The following is a 20332-nucleotide window of genomic DNA, read 5'->3' as shown; positions in this document are numbered from 1 at the left end:
CATGACAATGATAGGCACTGTTAAACCGCTGTATGCCATGTCGACTACGAATTCTCGAAAACCAGGTCACAGGACATCCAAAACAAACTTAATGCTAATGCAAGACCGTGCCGACTTTACATATATACATACCACACAGAAAAATCCAACTAAAACTGCAAGTTCCCAGTTACAACAGGAAGCAAGACAAGACGGAAGTGATAATCACGTGCTGTGAAGGTAGCTATGACATTGGCAGGGCTCATCCCCTTTTCACGTGCTTCTGTTTATAATACTTTCAGTTAACAATAAATATATATTAGGATAATGGTTTCGGATGTTTTTGTCTTTGAATTTCACTGTCGTGAGCCAGTACACTACAAGATCACCTTTGAAGAATGATGTTCACGCGGATGAGCACTACAAAAAAAATTGTTTATTCATTATTACAGAAAAATGTCAACCAGCTGGGGCGGGGTTTGGGTGGTGCTTGCTACTGCGCATCTGGTGAGCTAGTACTCTACAACAGCGCCGAAATGTAGTAGAGTACTGGCTCATCGGGAGTTTTTCGCGCAGGAGTGTGCGTGGACAAGGTTGATTGACAAACTTACTGGCATGCAGCACAGTCATTTAAAAGTATATATATTAGCCACCAGTTCGCTTTGTTTTAATTTATATTCCTGCCAAATATGTTTTTTAAACTCCTTCGTTGAATTACCACTTGTTACACAAGCACATTTACATTTGTATAAAAGTAATCAAACTGTATTAATAAGTTCACATTTGCAAACATTTCTTGCTCTAAGAGGTAGGTAGCCAACATCTTTGCAGCAGCTGAAGCTGGAAGATAAGTGTTTGTGTTCTATTCCCAAACTAGGCGCTTGGCTTGTATTCACCCCCCCCCCCCCCCCCATTAACAATGGAGTGCAGCATAATTTGGATAGCATGTCAGGTCCCATCTGCTTGCGCTTTTGGGAGCTCAGGTGCAATGTATGCAAATGATAGGGGTTTCGTTAGTCACACACTTACATATTTACAATCATACCATATATTATATAGTTTTACATATTTTATATATTATCCATTATTCAGTATAACAAAATATACTTCTTTCTTCCCTTTCTAACCTTTTATCCCTAATTTCTTTTTCCAAGGCCACTCTTTGATTTTATTTGCTTGACTGTATATATGGAAAACAAACATTTATATGCTCTTATTCAGTTGTGAACTATCTTGCAATGCTCTACCAGGTTCTTATCTACTCTCATTGTATATTTTGTACACTTGTATTGTCAACCAAAAGGGGAATATCCTCTTATTGTATACTAACGGCTGTAAAGTCTACAGTCTGTATGTAACTACTCTGTAATGTCGCTTTTGTAAATTTTTCTTCTCTGTAAACTTATGGAGTTTTTCTCCCCAGGACTTTGCTGAAAACAAACACTTGTTGTCCAGTCAGACTATCCTGGCAAACAAATGTTAAATAAATAAATAAATAAAAGTTACATCATTTATTAAAACCCATTTCCCACTGAACAGAGTATCTTTTGCTCTAGCTTTCCATATTCACACAGAATTCCAAATAATGTTTTTTTCTTACATCATCTTCTGTTATATTTTTATAATATCCTTACAACATAATGACCATACTTATTTCATTTGTAGTGCATAAAACGTTCTCTAAAAAAACATCTTTCACATTTCAAAACTACATGTTCTGATGGTCTTAGCGCTTTCAAATCATAAGGCAGCCTTTCTAGCACAACTTCATACACCGTACAACTTCTAAACAAAAGTTTACCCAAGGTCTGTCCCCACAAAAATTCCTGAATTTGTAGAACTTCCTTTAATAGCCTCATCATTTGTTTTATAGCCTTTTCACGTCAGCCCCCCTACACTTTCCAAAGTTCTACATAATATTTCCTCATTATCTTTTCATACAATTTCCTTTAATTTTTTTCCTTCTATTCTGATGTCTACCTTCCATTTCATTATTTTATTGATATTCAGACATTTCTTCCTTGATCCTGATTCCAAAAGACCTGCCCTCAGTGTAAGTGACTTACAGCAATGTATTACACCAGAGTAAGTCACTCACTCTAAGGACAGCTCTTTTGGAGTTGTGTCTCCAGTGTAGCCTGTTTGTAGATAAGCCTTAAAATGAAGTAAGTCATTTATACCAAGAAGAAGTCACTTATACTGGCAGCCACTCTTTTAGAATCTAGTCCGTTATCTACTTTGGTCATTCTTTTTTCTTGACTCATATTCCCCCAAATTATTACATTTTTCACATATAACACTAAAATATTTTGTGCATTTCTGTTCATCTTACTTACTATTACAAACTACATTTAAAGACACCATGTGTACAACTGATTAGCCCCAAGCCTTCCTAATCTTTATTAACATATAGTATACATATTTTAATAGGATTCAGTCTGGAACCCCATGTTATTAAATAATGTTCCTTTTCTTTCTTAGAAGAAAGCATAAATACACTAGCAAAATAGCCTAACTTTGCTAAAATAACTTAAGTTAATCAAATATACTTTCTTTCTAAATAGAATTTTAAATGTCTTCCACAAATATGTTCTGTCTGTAATTTGCCCTAAAATGCATTTTCATTCTTCTTCCATTTTTTGTTTCTACTGAATCTTGTGCCTCATACTGAAATTTGTATTACAGAAAAATACACTCCCCTATTTTTACCACACACACACCCATACCTTTACATTTTTCTTTATTTAGATTTAAATCTATATTTCCTAATAACCTGCTATTCTCTCTATCACTTCTTTTACTCAAATATCATTCTTTGCTACTAACACTAAATCATTTTGCTTATGAGAACATAACTGACATTTCAACTTTACCTGGAATGAAATAACTTCTTTCTTTAAAATGTTTTTTTACTTGCCAACTAACACTATGCATAATTAAAGTGAACAAAACACTACTCATTGTGCACCTCAATATACAGCCTTTTTTTCTCAATTTATTCACTTAATCTTCCATTCAAAATAACCTTTAGTTGACTATTTTTATAAGCAGTGGAAAGCAATTGTAATATTTCCTTTAATTCCACATGCCTGTACAATCCTCAGTAATTATGTATGTACCACAACATCAAAGCCTTTATTTTATCTCCTACACTATTTAGCTTCCCCCAGCTATATAGAATATTATTTACTATTTCCCTAATCAACCACAGCACATCTTGACTGTGGAGGATTTCCAAGGTGGCTGCACACTGATCAACAGCTTAATTTCAGCTCTTCCAGTGTTGAAAAAGAAACTGAGAGATAAGAACTAGTAATTCTTGCACCTTGAGTAAAATTCAGTTACTCACTAGTAAGTACACTGCTTGGATGCCAGCAAAAAAGAAATGTAGAGAACCTGAAAGAAAATTAATGAGAATTAGTGAAGAGACAGCACTGACTGGGAAGAATCCTGCAGCAGTTCAGTAGGAAAATTCCCTTTAAGCTTCAGCTTTGGTACAAGAGATGGCTTCCAGTAATTTAGAGGAAAAATAAATCTCATGTACTCAGAAGTGATTAAAATAAATAAAACATTGAAGGAGCATACCAACTCAAATAAGAAATGGCTGGAAAAATAGATGAAGCCTTAACTAGTTATTCAGATGAATTAATAAAACTGCAAAAATCAGAGGTTGAAATGAAAAAAAGGCTGGCTGAGTATGAGACTTCTTAAGAAAAATTGTTTCAAAAAATTGGAGCGGTAGAAGACATAGCACACAAAAAAAAACTGAGATTTTCTGCTGTATCAGAGAAACTATAAAGAACAGATTGTATTAATTTTATGAAATCACAAATAAGTAACCAGAATGGTATTCCACAACAGGTTTTCTTAACTGAAAGGATACATTGAATGTATGCTCCAAACCTGGCCATGAGAAAACAGCCAAGACCTGTATTAGTAAAGATGCAATCATATCAGCAGAATGTTTCATCTCTCAAGCCCCAGTGGTCATTAGCCTAGTATACACCTATGAACCTATGAGTTGATCCTAACAAAACTGTGGCAGAAGGGAAAATTATTAACAATTGGAGACATCAGAGTACCTGTAGAAAATGATTCTACACTGTGTAGCTGACAAAAGAAATACAAATTTATCCCAGTTATCCCAGCAGTAAGGGAATGTTGGGAGGCAGGTGTGAGATTCAAGCTGCTGTATCCAGATGTCTTAAGAATATTTTTTTTTCTGGAGGATCAGAGATATTTTTGATGCAGAACAGACTAAGGAAGAAATACAAAAGTTTATCCAACGAAACACAAGCCATCAAACAAAATGGGACTCTGCTTCTTATTCTTCTGACAATAAAGCTCTTGGAGAGGCTTTGCAGTGAAACCCTTTCCAATGTTCCAAAGGAAAATGCTTGAGTGACAGAAAAACAGCACAAAAGTTGACTACAAGAATCAGGTGTTGAGAGATAGAGATAGAGAGGAAGAAGAACAACACTGAAGTTATGAATAAATTTGAGATTGCAAAGCATCAATCACATTTGTAAAATATGGCTTTGCAAGAAAAAGTAGCTGAGAAAGATTAGTCTTCTGTTGACTTTGTTAAAGCAGATAACCAACCTTAATTTCATTAATATTTAGAAGGACACTGTGACAATCTGGTTTAGTGCCAGCTATGCCAGAGAGAGTAGGGAAGTGTATGTGTAACATATGCCAGCATAACTAGCTGGAGCTTTGTAAAGAATTCTATGTCATTTTTATATCAAACTGATTTGTACAGATGCTTGTGATATCAACAGTGGGTCCTGCTGGACAGAAAAGAAATATACATGTATGTTAGACTGTATTGTAACTAATGAAATGTATATATGTTAACAGAAGATGCTGGAAGGGAAGGAGTTAGGCTCAGCCCAGCTAACCTTTAGAAAAATAGCTTGAAATTAAATGATTTGGTTTAGGCCGTAAAGATTTTATCTCACAGGCCTGAATGCAGACAGAGACGCAATTTCTGTCCTGGGATTGTGCTCTTATTGTACTTAATGGTGAACTAATTGCTACCTTGAGGTGCCAGCAAATGGCTGGTTAGTGTCTGCAGAAGGATGAAAGTATTGGAATTGTTTTGCAGCCTCCAGAAAATCATAGGTGTGTATTGTGACAGATCTATGCTAAATCTTGGTTCAGCTTCTTGTCAGGGGGTAGTGTGAGAACCACAGAATCAGGTGACCAGATGCAATGTCATTCTATAGCCAACACTGAAATTGAATTTAGATATTAGTGATAGATGTGATAGTGACACTGAGCACTCTATGTTGGGGAACCTGACAACAAAGACCACTCACCCACTTCATCTTGCCTTGCTTTTGTAAGTTGCTTAATTAGGGAACAGTACTTCTTCAGTTGGTTAGAAAAATAGTGAGATTAGTTAAATACCGTTTTTCTGTATCTGTATGAGACTTTTCATCTGTGTTATTTTTGATATTTCCTGTGAAACTAAACTCTGGTGTTTACTGTAAATAAATATTCATTATTTCATGTTTTATATTTTATTATTTATTATTAAATATATCTAAATGTTTCATTGTGGCTGGTCTTTTAGAAAATATTTTAACCTTTGAGTGTAATTGCATTTATTTGGTGGCACTGTGGTTTCACGCCCTGAAAGTCTTGCCATTTGGCCAAACATTACCATTTGTATAGTTATTAATTTTTCCAAGAGTAATTGGGTACCCTGGTAAGAGCCTTAAAGTACCTGGGTGGTAGCAGTGAATCTACTTTATAATCTGGGTGGAGGTGGCAGAGCTGGAAAATCTCTGCCAACCTTTCCTAGGTGTGTGTGTGTGTGTGTGTGTGTGTGTGTGTGTGTGTGTGTGTGTGTGTGTGTGTGTGTGTGTGTGTGTGTATGAAAATCAAATCTCAAGGCGTGTGTGTGTGTGTGTCATTTACTTGGAACTGGGACACAGAGCACAATTATCTGCAGAGAGAAAGGTGAAGTCTTATTTGGGACATATAGAGGACATCTAGCCCAAGTCTGGAATGTGCGCCTTGTGTGCCGTTAAGGGAAATCATGCTTGGTGCAGAGAGCTGCATCTGAAAATGCAATGTAAATCTATCTTTGTTCTAAGTGCATATTCCCCAGCAGTGTCAGTGGTGAGCATTGAGGCTGCTTGATTACTGGCCCAGAAGAGGGTCATCACATACACCAAAAAGAAAAAAAAGTAACTGTAAATAGAATGTTGTTTTCCTTCGGCTTTTCCCAGTTTGGGGTCGCCACAGCGGAAATCCAGTCAGCTAATGATTGGCAGTAGATTTTTTATGGTGCCAGCCCGATGCCCAACCTTCAATGAAGGCACATCCATTCACACATGTCTTTTGAACACCACTCGACAGTGGGAAGGACATGCAGACTACACACAGAAGGTGCTCCAGCCAAGAATCGAACAGGAGAACCTCTTGCTGTGAGACAACAATGCTACTGAGGCACCACCATGGCTTCATTAACTGTAAATAGAATAGTTGTTCTTAATAGCATTTGGGCAAAACATTTCATCATATAAACTACATGTTATATAGTAAAGCAGTTTGGTGTATTAGGGATGCAGGAGTATTTTAAATGTGGGGGTGGGGGAGTATTTTCAGTGACTGTTGTATGTGATAAATACAATAAAGTAAACAAGTACTTTTTAGTTGTAAGAAATATAAGCTTTACAATCTAATGTGAGAAGAAAGGCTGAGCAAAAGTAAGTTTAAGTTAATATGATGTGATCTTGGGCCTCCGGGATGGAAGTGGGGTGTGAAGGTGTACTGCTTATATTATATGTAGAGTTGAGATATTTTCTCTTATTTTTTGCAAATGTGAATGGGTTAATGCTCTTAGTTTAATCTATAGCCAAATTTTTTGTAAGCAAGTAGGTTTGAAAAATAAAACAAAATGACAAAAGCAATGAAACATGCTAAGTTTCTTGCATATGTAGTGCTATTACCTTGTTTTTTTCCATTAGCAAATGTTCAGTGGGACTCAAGAAATCTGCAGCTGAAAGCCATTGTAGATTCTATTCTGTTCTGAGTGAAATTGACGATTCCTTCCTGCACCTGTAGAGCTGTTAGATGTTTTTTTCCTCTCTTATGCTGACTATGTTCCCATGGAGTGGAGATGTATGAAGGTACAAGCAATTAATCTTGAGAGTTCTGACCATTCTTTGCTAAGGAAAATGCAAATTTTAAGGGTACAAGGGCAAGCAGTTCAGAGGAAAATAAAATTTGAAATTACTGGAAGTGATTAAGAGATAGCAGCTTCCATAGCAATCTTAATACATTGATTCATTTAATAGAACATTGTTTAATTTAGATTTTTTAAAGATAATCAGTGCACTTTTTCTTAGGGCTAAAAGTTAATGTTTCTGAAAACATACCGGCTGTTTTTTTACATCTGTGAGGGGGAATACAGATAAGAACAAAAAAGACACCAATCAGTGTAAGTGGTTACCATACTTGTTTGGTTAGGTAATGCCTGTGTGGGCCACTGTTAAGTTGGGGCAAGTGTTCCTATCTGAAGAGTTAAACTTCACTTTTTACGTCAACAGGTTATGATGGTCTGAAAATGTATTTAGTTTTTTTGAGGGTTTTCATTAAAACAAAAAGTCTTGAAAATGTGACAGATTCAAATGGAGATGACAAGAAACAACTGTATAAAAGATCAGCCTGCCAAACATTAGTGTGCATATCTAGCACACAAGTTGGAAATATACATTAAAATCTGTCATGTATAATAGATGAGAACAATAACTTCTTATCATTATAGCTACATTATCCATATTATCTTGGAATGTAGATGGCCTTGCAGCTATAGACAAAAAAAGAACTGTTTTGAATTATATTAAGAAATGCAGAGTGCAAATAGCAATGCTGTAGGAGACACATTTGGAAAGAAATGAGCATGTGACTTTGATACAGAAAGGATTTCAGGGGTGGTATTCAGCAGAATATCAGGGACAAAGGAAAGGGGGAGTAATTATACTAATTGCTAGAATATCTCCACTAGTGATACAAGAGGAAAAGCGGGAGGAGGATTACACTGGCATGTATTTCTATTCCACCAAATACTGCTATTATATATCTTAAGAACATTTTGGGGGAATATTACTTATAGATGAGGACTGGAACTTGATCTGCAGCACTGAGGATGCATCTGGGGGACTTAGAAGCAAATATAAAACAAATGAGGGTAGATATCTGAAGTAATTTATGAAAATATTTGGTATGGAAGATGTAAATTCAGTAGTAGGAACTCAGAGGGAATTTACATATTATTCCCCAAGGTATAACAGCTGGGCTAGACTAAACAGAAATTATATTTCACAGGAACATGAAAATTTAATTGAAAGCTTTAACATGCATCCAATAGATATTTCAAATCATGCACTGATAAAAACTAAGATAGAAATGCAGGTTAATGAAGTGAAAACGAGACACTAGTCCTTACCCAACTACATGTTAAGAAGAGAAGAATTTAAAGAACTAGTAATGGAAATTATTCAAGAGTTATTAATAGACATTTCTTCAGAAGATATAGCTAGTGAGTGGGATAAAATGAAAATGGAGTTTAAAAATAGGGTAAAAATTAAAAAAAATTAAAAAATTATGGTTAAGAAGTAACAGGAATTATTTAGAGGGGATGACACAAGTTAAAGTGTTGCAGAAAAGGGAAGATCATATAGAAAAAGAACAAGTGCAACTGCATAGTGCTAAAGAGAAAATAAGGGAGTATCTGAATAATATGCATGAGTTTAGAAAGACTGCTGTTAAGCAACTATTTTTGATAATAACTCTTAAACCTCAAAAACCTTTAGCAGAAAGACACCTAGGCAACAGAAAGTAGAAAGGGCTATCACCAAACTTATGGAGGTGATAAGAAAAATAAAGTACAGTTGTGTAAATAAACTTACCATAACAGTAGATGTTCAAATAAAAACTGCTGCAGTAGCCTTAGCTATACAAGTTATATCCTGCCAAAGATATAACAGTAGGCCAGCTTCCAAATCTTCAAGGCACAATCCACACACCCAAACAGTCAGACAGCTCAAGCTGAGCTGACTAAATAACAAATTTGGGAACCAAGCCCTTCAGAGATATCCTGCCAACAAAGGAAAGGAGTCTGAGCCCTGAAAGGACAAAACTAGCAACAATCCAAAATAAATGTTCATGCTCTGGAATAAAAAGCACACCAAAAACAAGGCAGATCGAGGGAGGGAGTAGCTACTGCAGCAGTGACTGTTCAAACATTTACTGTTATGATATGTTTAATTGCACAACTATGCTATGTTCATCATGGTGATTACTGCTGCAGTAATCTTAACCTATCTATCTACATTTGGGAGGTAGAGTGAGAAGAGCCAGGAGTCTCTGGATAATAGTCTTAGCAAAGACTAATCAATCTGGACCTAGAAAAGGAATCAAGCTTACAGTGCTTTGTAAAAGTATGTACAGAGGACCAAGTATCAGGTTCTATCATACTTTTATCCAAGACTAGGAGAGACATGGAACTGTGAGTAACTAGCTTTTCCAAAAAATAAAGCAAATTAAATTATTTTAATTATTTCAATTCTGCTTAAATATTTAAATGCATTTATATTGACCTGTATGGTGATACTACTTTGTACTTTTCTGATCTGTTCCATCTGATTGCATTTTTAGTTTGTTCTGCTGTCTTGTATTTTAATTAGAAGTTGTGTTAAGATTGTCTTTCTGCACTTTTATTTCCACAAGTAGAATTACTTGTAAAAGCTATCCATTTGTATTTTAACACTGCTGGGCCAAAGTCCTGCAGTTTAATTCATAATTTTGGCAGAATTGTGTACTATTACCAGATTTGTGCCTTAACCATTTATTACTGGATTTATTTTCCATAAAGTGTGTTACTGTTAAATTGCGACATAGTCTGGTGCATTAAATTGTAGTAGAAGTTCAATAGTGAGAGAATTGTCTTTGTGCCAGTTTGTGCCTCAGTGCTTTGACATTCTGCTTATCATTTACCTGCTTGCATTCTGTGTCTGCTCTATACCCCACTAACACATTTAGCTAAAGATTCTGAAAGAACTCCAATATCTCCTTTATTTGATTGCTACCCTACTTGTTCCTTGAAAATTTCCCAACCCTCCTGTCTTTCTGCTGTTGTTTTATAAGACTGTGTCTCTGCCTTCCACCCCTTATGATTATCAGATTTCCAAAGCCCCGCCCTCCCCTCTTTCATTGATATTGACTGTTGTATAAGCCATTTATGTACTCTTCCCACCTATTATTTTTGACAGACCAATGATACTGAGTTCCCACCCAGCAAACCAGTATTTTTCTTGAGTAATCCTACTTTACTACATATTGTTTCCTGCTCATTTTCCAGGAGCCCAGCAAGCTTGGAGTCCTAGCTTGCATTCCAGAAGTGTTTTATTTGTACACAGTGCCATTCAGGCCAAGTTAAGTACCTTTTCATTGCTAAATTGCACTTAAGTTATTTTGAGTGATCGCTTTTATTTCCTACTTTTTTGTGCGCATTTCACTGATGTTTTTTTGAAAAAAAAAATGCTTTTCTCACTGTTACTGTCTTGAAATTACCTTCAGTAGGGGATTTCCAGCTAGTTGTTTAAGTGTTTTGTGTTAGCATTGCACTTATGGGTCTCTTCTACTGTATTTTTACATCATGAGGATTGGGTTTATTCATCTTGTAGCAGGAGGTGTTTACCAGGTCTATTTGAGTTGTTAAATATGGGAAATACACAAAAGGACTCATTGTGTAGTCATTTTACTGGCCAGAGGGCTCATTATTTAGTTTTCTGTTTTCTTCTGTGCTGCTATAAAATGTGCATGTATTGGCAGTACACTGTAGAGTAGCAAACACCTAGAAAGCAAGCTTTCTCTGTAGAATGGTCCATAAAACTGTAACCTGTAAAGCAGTAATATAACACAAATACCTTGTGCTCAAACAAGCTTAGAGCAGCTAACTGGGCTTCGTGTGGCAATACCTACATATTTAGTAGAATTTAGTATTGTGTAAGCATTAAAGTTAGCAGAATGTAGTACTGTTCAGCATAATCTGCCCCAATAAAGCACCATTAATAGTCTGACCAAACAAGGCATCCTTAATAATCTAACCCCAATAAATCTACCCAACTGTAGCTCACAAATCAAAGGACTGCACAGTATGGATATGCAATTTCCTAACTTCTCTGTAGCCAGCTTGGTGGCTATGGGCATCTTGAGACAGTGTAGCATGTCTTATGTTTACTGACAACCACTTAATCCAGTTACAGTATGTGAGAGGTGTAACTACACAATAGCAATGGAGGCTAAACTTTTGCATACAAGTCTACATCAGATTGTCGAAACCACACCACCACCCATCTCACATAGCACACGGCATATACACAGACTTACCTATGCTGAGGCACTTAAAAGCAATCTTCCTAAACACCAAAGATCACCCAGACCAGCTGTTGTCAAAGCTATACTTCAGCAAGCCCAAAGGCACTCAGAAAAAAACCAGCACCTAACACCACAAATACTGTCACTGTCAGTGGAGCCCCAAACACTAAGCCTCTAAAGCAAGCAAAAACAATTCCCAGGACTCTCATCATATAGGACTCCATTGTAAGATATACTGATGCCCCTCTAACCAGGCTGAACAAGGAGCAGATAAGCATTAGTTGCTTATCTGGAGCCAGAATCCATCAAATCACACATGCACTCAAGTCATTGCACCACAGATACCAGTATGATTCCATCATAGTAGGTGTAAATTACCTGATATGTACCTCTCTGGACTATATGAAGAGAGACATTATGGAGCTTTCAGACTATGTGTCTCAGGCTGGTATGAGCTTGGCACTGAGCAGCATATTACTGTTACCAGGGATAATAGCCGAATATGAGCAAAAATTATTGATTTCAACAACTGGCTGACCTTTTGGTGTCATTCTAAGGGGACACAATATTTGTCAGCTTGGGAAGACATAGTCAACAGACCACATTGCTTTCCCAAGAATGGTCTGCACCTTTCCCTTCTGGGCTTTTGAATACTGGCTAAGGCTTTGTCCTCCCCCCATAGTGCTTTTTTAGGCAATGCCAAATTGACAAACCTACCGACATAGCAAAATCAACTCAACAGAACCTCAAGGTGTCCCTGGTCAAAGCCAGGAGCCTAAATAAAAAAAAAAAATACACTCTCTCCAAGCCCTCCTCACACTTAAGAATATAGACATCTGTGAAGTTACTGAGACATGGTTTAAAGCAGCATAGAGTACCCCAGCAGTGCAAGGTTTCAGTGCCTTCCACACTTTTAGACCAGTAGCTGCATAGACAAGGGCTAAAGGTGGAGGTGTCTCAATATACATCAGTGACAAGAATACCTCTAGGGTAGTCAAACAGGGATGATGTGCTAGAGTTCCTACAAATGTAGATCACCACAGACAAAATGCAGTACCATAGCCTAGCCAGCTATAGGTCACCTTCCATGTCGCAAAATGCTCATGATGCACACTTGGACCTAATGGAGACACTAATCATCCAACCTAACATCCTACTTTAATTATCCCTCTATAGTTTGAGAATCCTACACAGCCTCAAATCTAGAGTCGCACAGATTCCTGGACTTCATAAATACAAACATCCTTAATCAAATAGTGAATATATCCACTAGAGGCTCCAACATACTAGATCTCATGCTCACAAATAGGAGGGAATGCTGCACCCCCCCCCATGTTTGGTCTTCCCTGGTAAGGTCCGACCATACAACTGTCTACTTAAAAATCAAAATCAATTTGGTAATCCCATTAAAACCAGTAATAGTTAGGAACTAGCCCAAGGCAAATTACCTGTTATTAAGGGATGCTTTGTCAAAATTCAATCCCCCTCCAACACCAGCCTATGCTGAATTGCTCTCAGAAATGCTGTACAGCCATGTCAGTGGCTGTATAGAGGCTGCTGTACCTACCGGAAGTAAGCCCAGAACTAGTCCCAGATACAAACCACCCTGGTAGTATCCCAAATTAAACATAATACTCAACAAAAGGAAAAAAAAATATGTCAAAAGTCAGGAAGGGTAATTCTCATCAAAGTAAAAAGGCAACTAAGAGGAATAATTAGGTCAAGCAAAGCCAGCTTTGAGGTTAAGATATCCTCCTAGGTGACAGATAACCATAAGGCATTCTACGGCTGTGTCAGAATCCTCAAGGGCAGCACACAGCATTGTGCTGAACTGATGGTTAATGGTGCCACATTCACCAAGCCTGGCAGTATAGCGAACATGTTAGTGGACAAATTTTGTTACAACTTTACCCCCTCTCAACCCCAACCCCCAATAATACCCTCAAACATAACTCCTCCAAAAAATATATAAATAAATAACTCCTCCAACTATAACTAGGGAGCATGTATTGGCTGCCCTCACTTAAGCCATGAACATGGCCTCAGTGAGCCCCAAATGACATCCCAGGTTGCATCCTGAACAGACTGAGATACAATTCACCAGGACTCCTGGTGTCATCATTTAGCTATAGTCTTCAAACAGGCTTTGTGCCATATGAATGGAGGACTGCAATGGTCATCCTCCTTCATAAGAGAGGACCTTCAACAGATCCTGGAAACTGCAGACCCATTAGTTTGACTAGTCTTATTTAAAAGCATTGGAAAGTATTATCAAGGAAATTTTCAACAAGAACATAGGATACATCCAGATACTGGATCCAACCCAGTTTGGCTTTGTCAATGGAAGGTCATGCTTAAGGAAGCCAGTGGACTTTTTTGTAAAGGTCACTATGGTAGTGTATGAGGGGAAAACTGACTATCTACATCTGCCTAAGGTATTTGATACAATGCCTCATTTGGACATTGTAAACAAACTTACAGAACTGGGTATAAATCCCTTTATAACACACTGGATAGCTAGATGGCTCACTGATAGGATCCAGGAGGTTAGAAATGGTGAGGCCACCTCCACAAAGAGGCTCTGTGCTAGGACCACTCCTCCTTGGCATCTACTTCTTGGAAGTTAAAGCCAAAGTAAATGGTCTCTGGCTAAACACATTTGCAGATGACTGCAAACTGGGAGCAGTCATTGAATCCCCCCAAGACAAGAACAATCTTCAGGAAGGTCTAATACAGAGAAACAGTTGGTGAAAAAGATAAGGCTTAATACCAAGAAATGCATTATCGTACCTTTTGGTAGGTCTGCCATCCCAGTTAAGAATATCATCAATAAAACAGCTTAAAAGTTGATTCATTAGTCAGGGATCTTGGAACTCATGTAGATAGTAACCTAGCCTTCGACCAACATGTATCAAGAGTAGTAATAAAATCCTTCTTTGTTGCTCAACATATATTCAAGAGCATGGCATCTAGGTCCAGAGAGGTCATCATACCACTGTACTCAGCCCTCATAAGGTCCATCATGGAGTACAATGCCGTCTTTGGTATGTACTTGACCAGACATATGCAGCAACTGGAATGGCCACAAAGGCTCCTTACAAAAAGAATACAGGGAGGAAACAAAATGTCCTATGCTGTTCACCTCAAAGCCCTTTCTCTTTACGCAGTGTCATACAGATTTCTGACAGGTGATCTTTGACTGGCATACAAGGCATCCCTGGATCCTGTTTTGATGAATCTTTTGCATATCTGTAAAACAAACAGCATCAAAACTGCCAGATTAAATTACCTAAATTTTGCTTGCAACATAAGTAGGACATGTTGAAGAGACAGATTCTCAGAGAATTCCCATTCACTGGAACAGGCCTCCTATCCTTATTTAAGAGCAACTTGGACCAATGGATGGGTAATTGGAAATTCACCCCTGGCCTGACTCCTGTGTCTCTGATGGACAGGGACAGGCAAGTAAATCACCCTATATAAAGCAAATATAAATCAAAATTGTGGGTCACATTTGGGTTGCATAGATAGGCTTTTAAGAGCCCTAGTGGTGGTTAGCCTACTATACACATATAAACCTATGAACCTCTGAACATTTACAATTCAACCCTTTCCAAAAAGCCATAGATGAAGCCACAGCCCTTGTAGAGTGGGCTTTGACACTGCCTAGGAAAAGTTTTGTTATGATGAGTATAGCAAAATGTAATAGCCTTTAACAACCATTTGGAAATAGTCTGTTTTACCTTCACAAGAAATTAACAAACTGATCTGAAGATCTGAAAAATGTAGTTCTGTTAAGATAGTAGCTGTGTTGTCTATGGATTTCCAAGGTATGGAGTATCCTATCATAATCATCATTGTCCCTTTTTTCCCATTTTCTACATAAGGTTGAGGTGTCATGTTTACTGTCACCATATCTCTCCATTCAGTGCCATACTCCCACCTTCTTCGACACTCATGGCTGACTGTCACAGATCTTCTGTCACACAATCCATTCGCCTCTTTGCTGGATGTCCTAGTTTCCTCTTGCCTTCTTCCTGTCTTTCCCAATTTTCTTTACCAGATTGTCTTCTGCTTTTCTGCACATGTGCCCAAACCACTGTAATCTGTTCTCTTTGAACTTTTCGGTAATTGGAGCTACTCTGGCTTCTGTTCTTATGTCTTTATTTCTTCGTCTGTCCCACAGTATGCATTGTTTCACCCATCTCAGTCACTCCATTTCCATAACCGCTAACTTCCTTAACTGCTCTGTCTTTACTACCCAGGTTTCTCTACCACATAGTGGTACTGGTTGCACCACTGTTTTGTACACCTTACTTTTCAGCTTCTTTGGCATTTTTCTGTCATACACTATACCTGACATCCTGTGCCATTTGGCTGCAGCCCCTCTGATTCTAGCTTTGACCTCTTCATTCAGACGTCCTTTCTCCTTGACCACCCCTCCCAGATACTTGAAGCTGTTAACCTGTTCCACTGTCTTCCCTTCTGTCTTAATTCTCAGCTTCTTCTGATTTCCCATATTTGCTGCCATTACCACTGTCTTAGCTGTACTCAGTTTCATCCCATGTGCCTTCAGTTTTGCATTCTATTCCCCTATCCTTTGCCGAAGCTCATGCTCAGAGCCTGCCTGTAATGCCACATTATCTGCATACAGAAATTTTATTAACCTGTTCTCTCTGACCTGTTTACTAATGTAGTCCATCACCAGTATGAACAGCAGTGGGCTCAGAGCTGAACCCTGATGCACAGGCACTCCCACTGGGAACCCCCCTGTGAGACCGAACACTGTTCATACTTGAGTCATAAGTCCTTGTATATAGCTTGCACTAATTCTACCAGTGTTTCTAGGTCTTTGAACTGCTGCAGGACTGCCCAAATCAGTTTTCTTGGGACCTTGTCATATGCTTTCTTCAGGTCTAGGAATGCACAGTTGAACTCTTACCTCATCTCTAGCTTCCTCTCAACTATTTGTCTCACTGCAAATATTGAGTCAATTGTGCTGCATCCTGATCTGAATTCAAACTGCTCATCTCTCATCTTACTTTCTACTACTCTGTGTATTAATTTATCTGTCACCCTCTCCAGATCTTTCATGCAATGTGACAGCAGTTTGATACCTCTGTACTGCCCACAGTTGTGGATGTACCCTTTGTTCTTGTACACAGGCATGAGTATGTTTATTCTCCAGGCATCTTGGTTATACCTTTCTCTCCACACTGCTATAAGTACCCTCAGGAGCCATTTCTCCTCTATCTCACCCAGCATCTTTATCATATCTGCTGTGACCTCATCTGAGCCTGCTGCTTTCACCTGACCATTTTTTCTTAGTGCTTTTCTTACTTCTTCTATGATGGGCTTCTCTTCTTCTCTCATCATAGGTTTCACTGGGGCAATGCATCTTCTCTAGGATTTCTTCATTCTGAAACTGGACTCCTTCCATCTGCCTTTGATACCCTGTGGACTGATGACCAGGTTGTTGCTGGCCTCCCTTATGAAGGCTGTCCGACTATCTTCTTTATTTTTCTGTCTTTGCCTTGCAACCTGATATAGTTTCTTTGTGCCACCTACTGAGTCACTTTCCAGAAGCTGCTATGGTGTCTCTGATGTCCTGTTCTTTGCTATTGCAATTTCTTTCATATATTCTTTGTTAGTCAACCAGTATTCCTTCCTAGCCTGGTTGTTTTTTCTATCTCATACTTCTTCCTGCACTCTTCCTTTCTTTTGATGACTTTTTGGACTTGTGAATGTGAAGATAAGCATCCTTTAAGTCTAGTGTTACCAGGAAACTTGATTGAAGAAGAAGTAACCAGTTTTGAACTGACATTGTTTTGAATTTGGGCACTATCACAAACAGGTTTAGAAAAGAAAGATTCAGAACTCATCTCCAAGCACTTTCTTTCATTCTTTGGCAATAGGAACACCCTTGAGTAAAAACACTTCCCCACCTAGTCAGGAGGAACTGGTTCTATCACTCCTTGGCACAGCATGTGATGAAGAACTAGTCAAAACAAGAGACTCTAATCAGGAGGATGTGGAATGACCCCCTGGAAAGGAGGAATTTCCTCCCACTGCAATCTGTAACCCAGATGAATGATTTTCAGAACCCATTTGTCTGAAACTATTTGTTGCCCATGAGAAAAAAATATAGATTCAGACTTTCTGGAAGAAAAAAAGGGGCCAGGGAGGTAGGGTCACAAGGTCTCTTGAATAGTCATTCAGACTTGTTGGGCTGTCCTTGGTTTTGGGAGGTTCGAGACTTCTTTTTAGAACCCCCTTGCCATTTCTTCTTAAACATGTTTACCTGGATTTTGTTGAGATTGTTTATTCTGCTTTTTGCCAACATTGGGTGAGGAGATAAAAAAACATTGGAGAAGGACAGCTGAAAAGTTTTCGAGATTCCCTGGATCAGCTTGCCCCTTTCATCACACTTTTTGATCATCAGTGCATAGGGACCAAACACTAAATCGCTATCCAAGGGTGAATTTAAAATCTCATTGTTATCATAATCTGGGAGCTTCTGAGAATGCAGCCATTGAAACTTCCTCAAAAAAGTACCAGTGGCAACAGCCCTAGAAGATTTATCATCAAAGTCATTCACACACTGCAAACAATGAGTAGTGACCTGTGCAAATGAAGAAACTAAGTTATATAATGCAATTTTTTCCTCACAAGAAGAAACTGCAGATAAAATATTCCTTATACTTTCACAATTAATCAGAACAAACTTTAACATATGAGGCTGACAATTTAACATTTTGAAAAGTAAAGTTGCAGAAGTATAAACATTTTTTTCAATACCTATCAATAATTTTCCCATCCTTATCAGAAAGAGTAGGGCTGGAATTGACTAGGTGCTTAGCAGCAGTGGGATCAACTTGAGCTATAGGTGCTGGATCTGTCCCTGCATCTTCCTGTTCAGATTCAGAATCTTGAATCAGTTCAGGAAAAAAGGTATCCCTCGTTCTTAGGTTCATAGGTTCATAGATTAGTACTAAGCTAACTGCCTTGTGAGCCATTTTAAGCCTAGCCAATTATCCCTTGTGAGACTCAAACCCTGCACCTTGTGCTTGCAAGGTAAACACCTTAACCATTAGGCCACCCTACCAACTTTCACCAGAAACTACTTTACAGGAAGGATCAATAGCCTGAATTAAACCTTGTGCCAGACCCAGTAAACTATTCCCATTTAAATAAATTTGAGAAAGAGCAAATACATGCTTGGCTTCCTGTTTCTTTTTGACAGGAAAAATGGTGCCAACAACTAATAGCAGCAGCAACTTTCCCAGGGAAGGGCACAGCAGAAAACCTTCCCTGGTCCCTCTCCCTGGACCAACATGAGTGTCTCTTCCTTGTACACTGAGGTGACTCCTACAGCTGTGGAGGATGTGGCTAACCTGTGGTCCATAGTGGCAGTGGGTGCTACACCAGAGGGATCCAAGGTAAAGGCTGAGTGGTCTGCTGAAGTACAACAAACAGCCACAGCAGAGTCACCCACCTACAGCTGAGGCAAATTGCTAGCCTGCTGTGGTGGCAAAGGCTGTTTGCTTTTTTTCATTTTATGGCTGGAAAAAGGACTAACCATGGAACTGGTAGCCTGTCCCATAGTCAAGGAGAAAATTGTGACTTTTTGCTAGGGAAGACAAGTAGCAAATGCCGGAAAAAAACTACTGGTCTACAACATTTACTTTTTTGATGGAAAAACAGAGTAAAAAGCACTTTAAAATACAATGCCAGCCCCACAAAAATAAAATAAACATAATTTCTCCACAGAAAAGTTTTCAGTTACTTTACACCACTTTTAAACTGACAGGAAAAAAAAAAGTACTCTGTTTAAAAGTATGTGTTGTGAGACATTGTTAAAACACATTTCAAGTTTTAAAATAATATTCCTGAAGAGGAAAGTGATAATACAGCAACACAAATAAGAAAATGGATGTTTTTCTCCCAGGGGGAATAGTACAAGCTAACTGTCATCCTCGAAAGCCTCAGAAGAGCTTACTCTTAGCAGTAAAGCTATGACGGGCTTTGTGCCCATACTTGTCTTTTAGTCAGCTCAGCTCAAGCTGCCTGAAGTTTGGGTGTGTGTAAAGTACCCTGAAGCTTTGAAAGCTAGCTGGCTGTTATATCCTTGGCAGGATATAACCCATATAGCAAAGGCTACTGCAGCAGTAATCAACATGATGAACATCCATAGATCCTGTAGCGATATTAGTGATATTTTGGAAATTTATGAAAATTTGCATAAAACAGAGAAACATGAAAATCAAATGGAAATATTTATGTAACACTAATTATGCCAACATTATAGGTAGATGAGGCTCAACTATTAACAGTTAATATAGGAGGAGATGATATAAAGATGACGATGTATAATCATCGGCAGGAAAGTCTACAAAAACAGATGGTATTCCCGTGGAAGTTTGGAAGTTAGGAGGGAAGAAAGTGATAAAGGTCTGCAAGGGTTTGTTTAACAGTGTTTTAAAAGAAGGGGGAAGCACCAACATCTTGGAAAAAAAAGCTGTGGTGGCTGTAATACCTAAAGATGGTAAAGTCCCACCAAACCCAGTTTCATATAGATCCATTTCAATTTTAAACCATGATTCTAAAGTGTTTAAGTTTATACTAGCTAAAAGAATGCAAAGGTGTTGCCAAACATTGATAGATATGGATCAATGTGGTATTCTGGAGGAAAGGCAAACATTTGACAACATTAATAGAACAGTGATGATCCAGAGGGAAGCAGAATATAAAAAAATACCACTGTTGTTGGTCAGTTGTGATGCAGAGAATGCATTTAACAGAGTAAGCTGGGATTTTGAGTAGGTCAATGGAATAATTTGCATTCCCTGAAACAATAATAAAGTTAATTAGGAGGATATATGAAGGATCTGAAAAGTGAAACCAAGCAGGGGTGTCCTGTTCCCCCTTGTTATTTCCTTTATAGTTAGAGCCATTGGCA

General features: G+C 38.2%; 1 protein-coding gene across 1 annotated transcript in view; it reads right to left on the bottom strand.

Annotated features, from left to right (window-relative positions):
• ATP6V0E1 (ATPase H+ transporting V0 subunit e1) overlaps positions 1 to 212 on the bottom strand; it is a 541806-nt gene extending 541594 nt beyond the window's left edge. The window contains exon 1 of the mRNA XM_044069113.1: positions 1 to 212. This exon is cut by the window's left edge and continues 65 nt beyond it. Coding sequence (XP_043925048.1) covers positions 1 to 39 — 39 coding nt within the window. The 5' untranslated portion in view covers positions 40 to 212.
• Between the last annotated feature and the right edge of the window lie 20120 nt (positions 213 to 20332).

This window comes from Protopterus annectens, chromosome 4.part0 (assembly GCF_019279795.1).
Source record: "Protopterus annectens isolate FY-2018-M chromosome 4.part0, PAN1.0, whole genome shotgun sequence".
Classification (NCBI taxonomy): Eukaryota; Metazoa; Chordata; order Ceratodontiformes; family Protopteridae; genus Protopterus; species Protopterus annectens.
The sequence above is the reverse complement of the archived record's forward strand: the minus strand, read 5'-3'. Positions and strand labels throughout refer to the sequence as shown.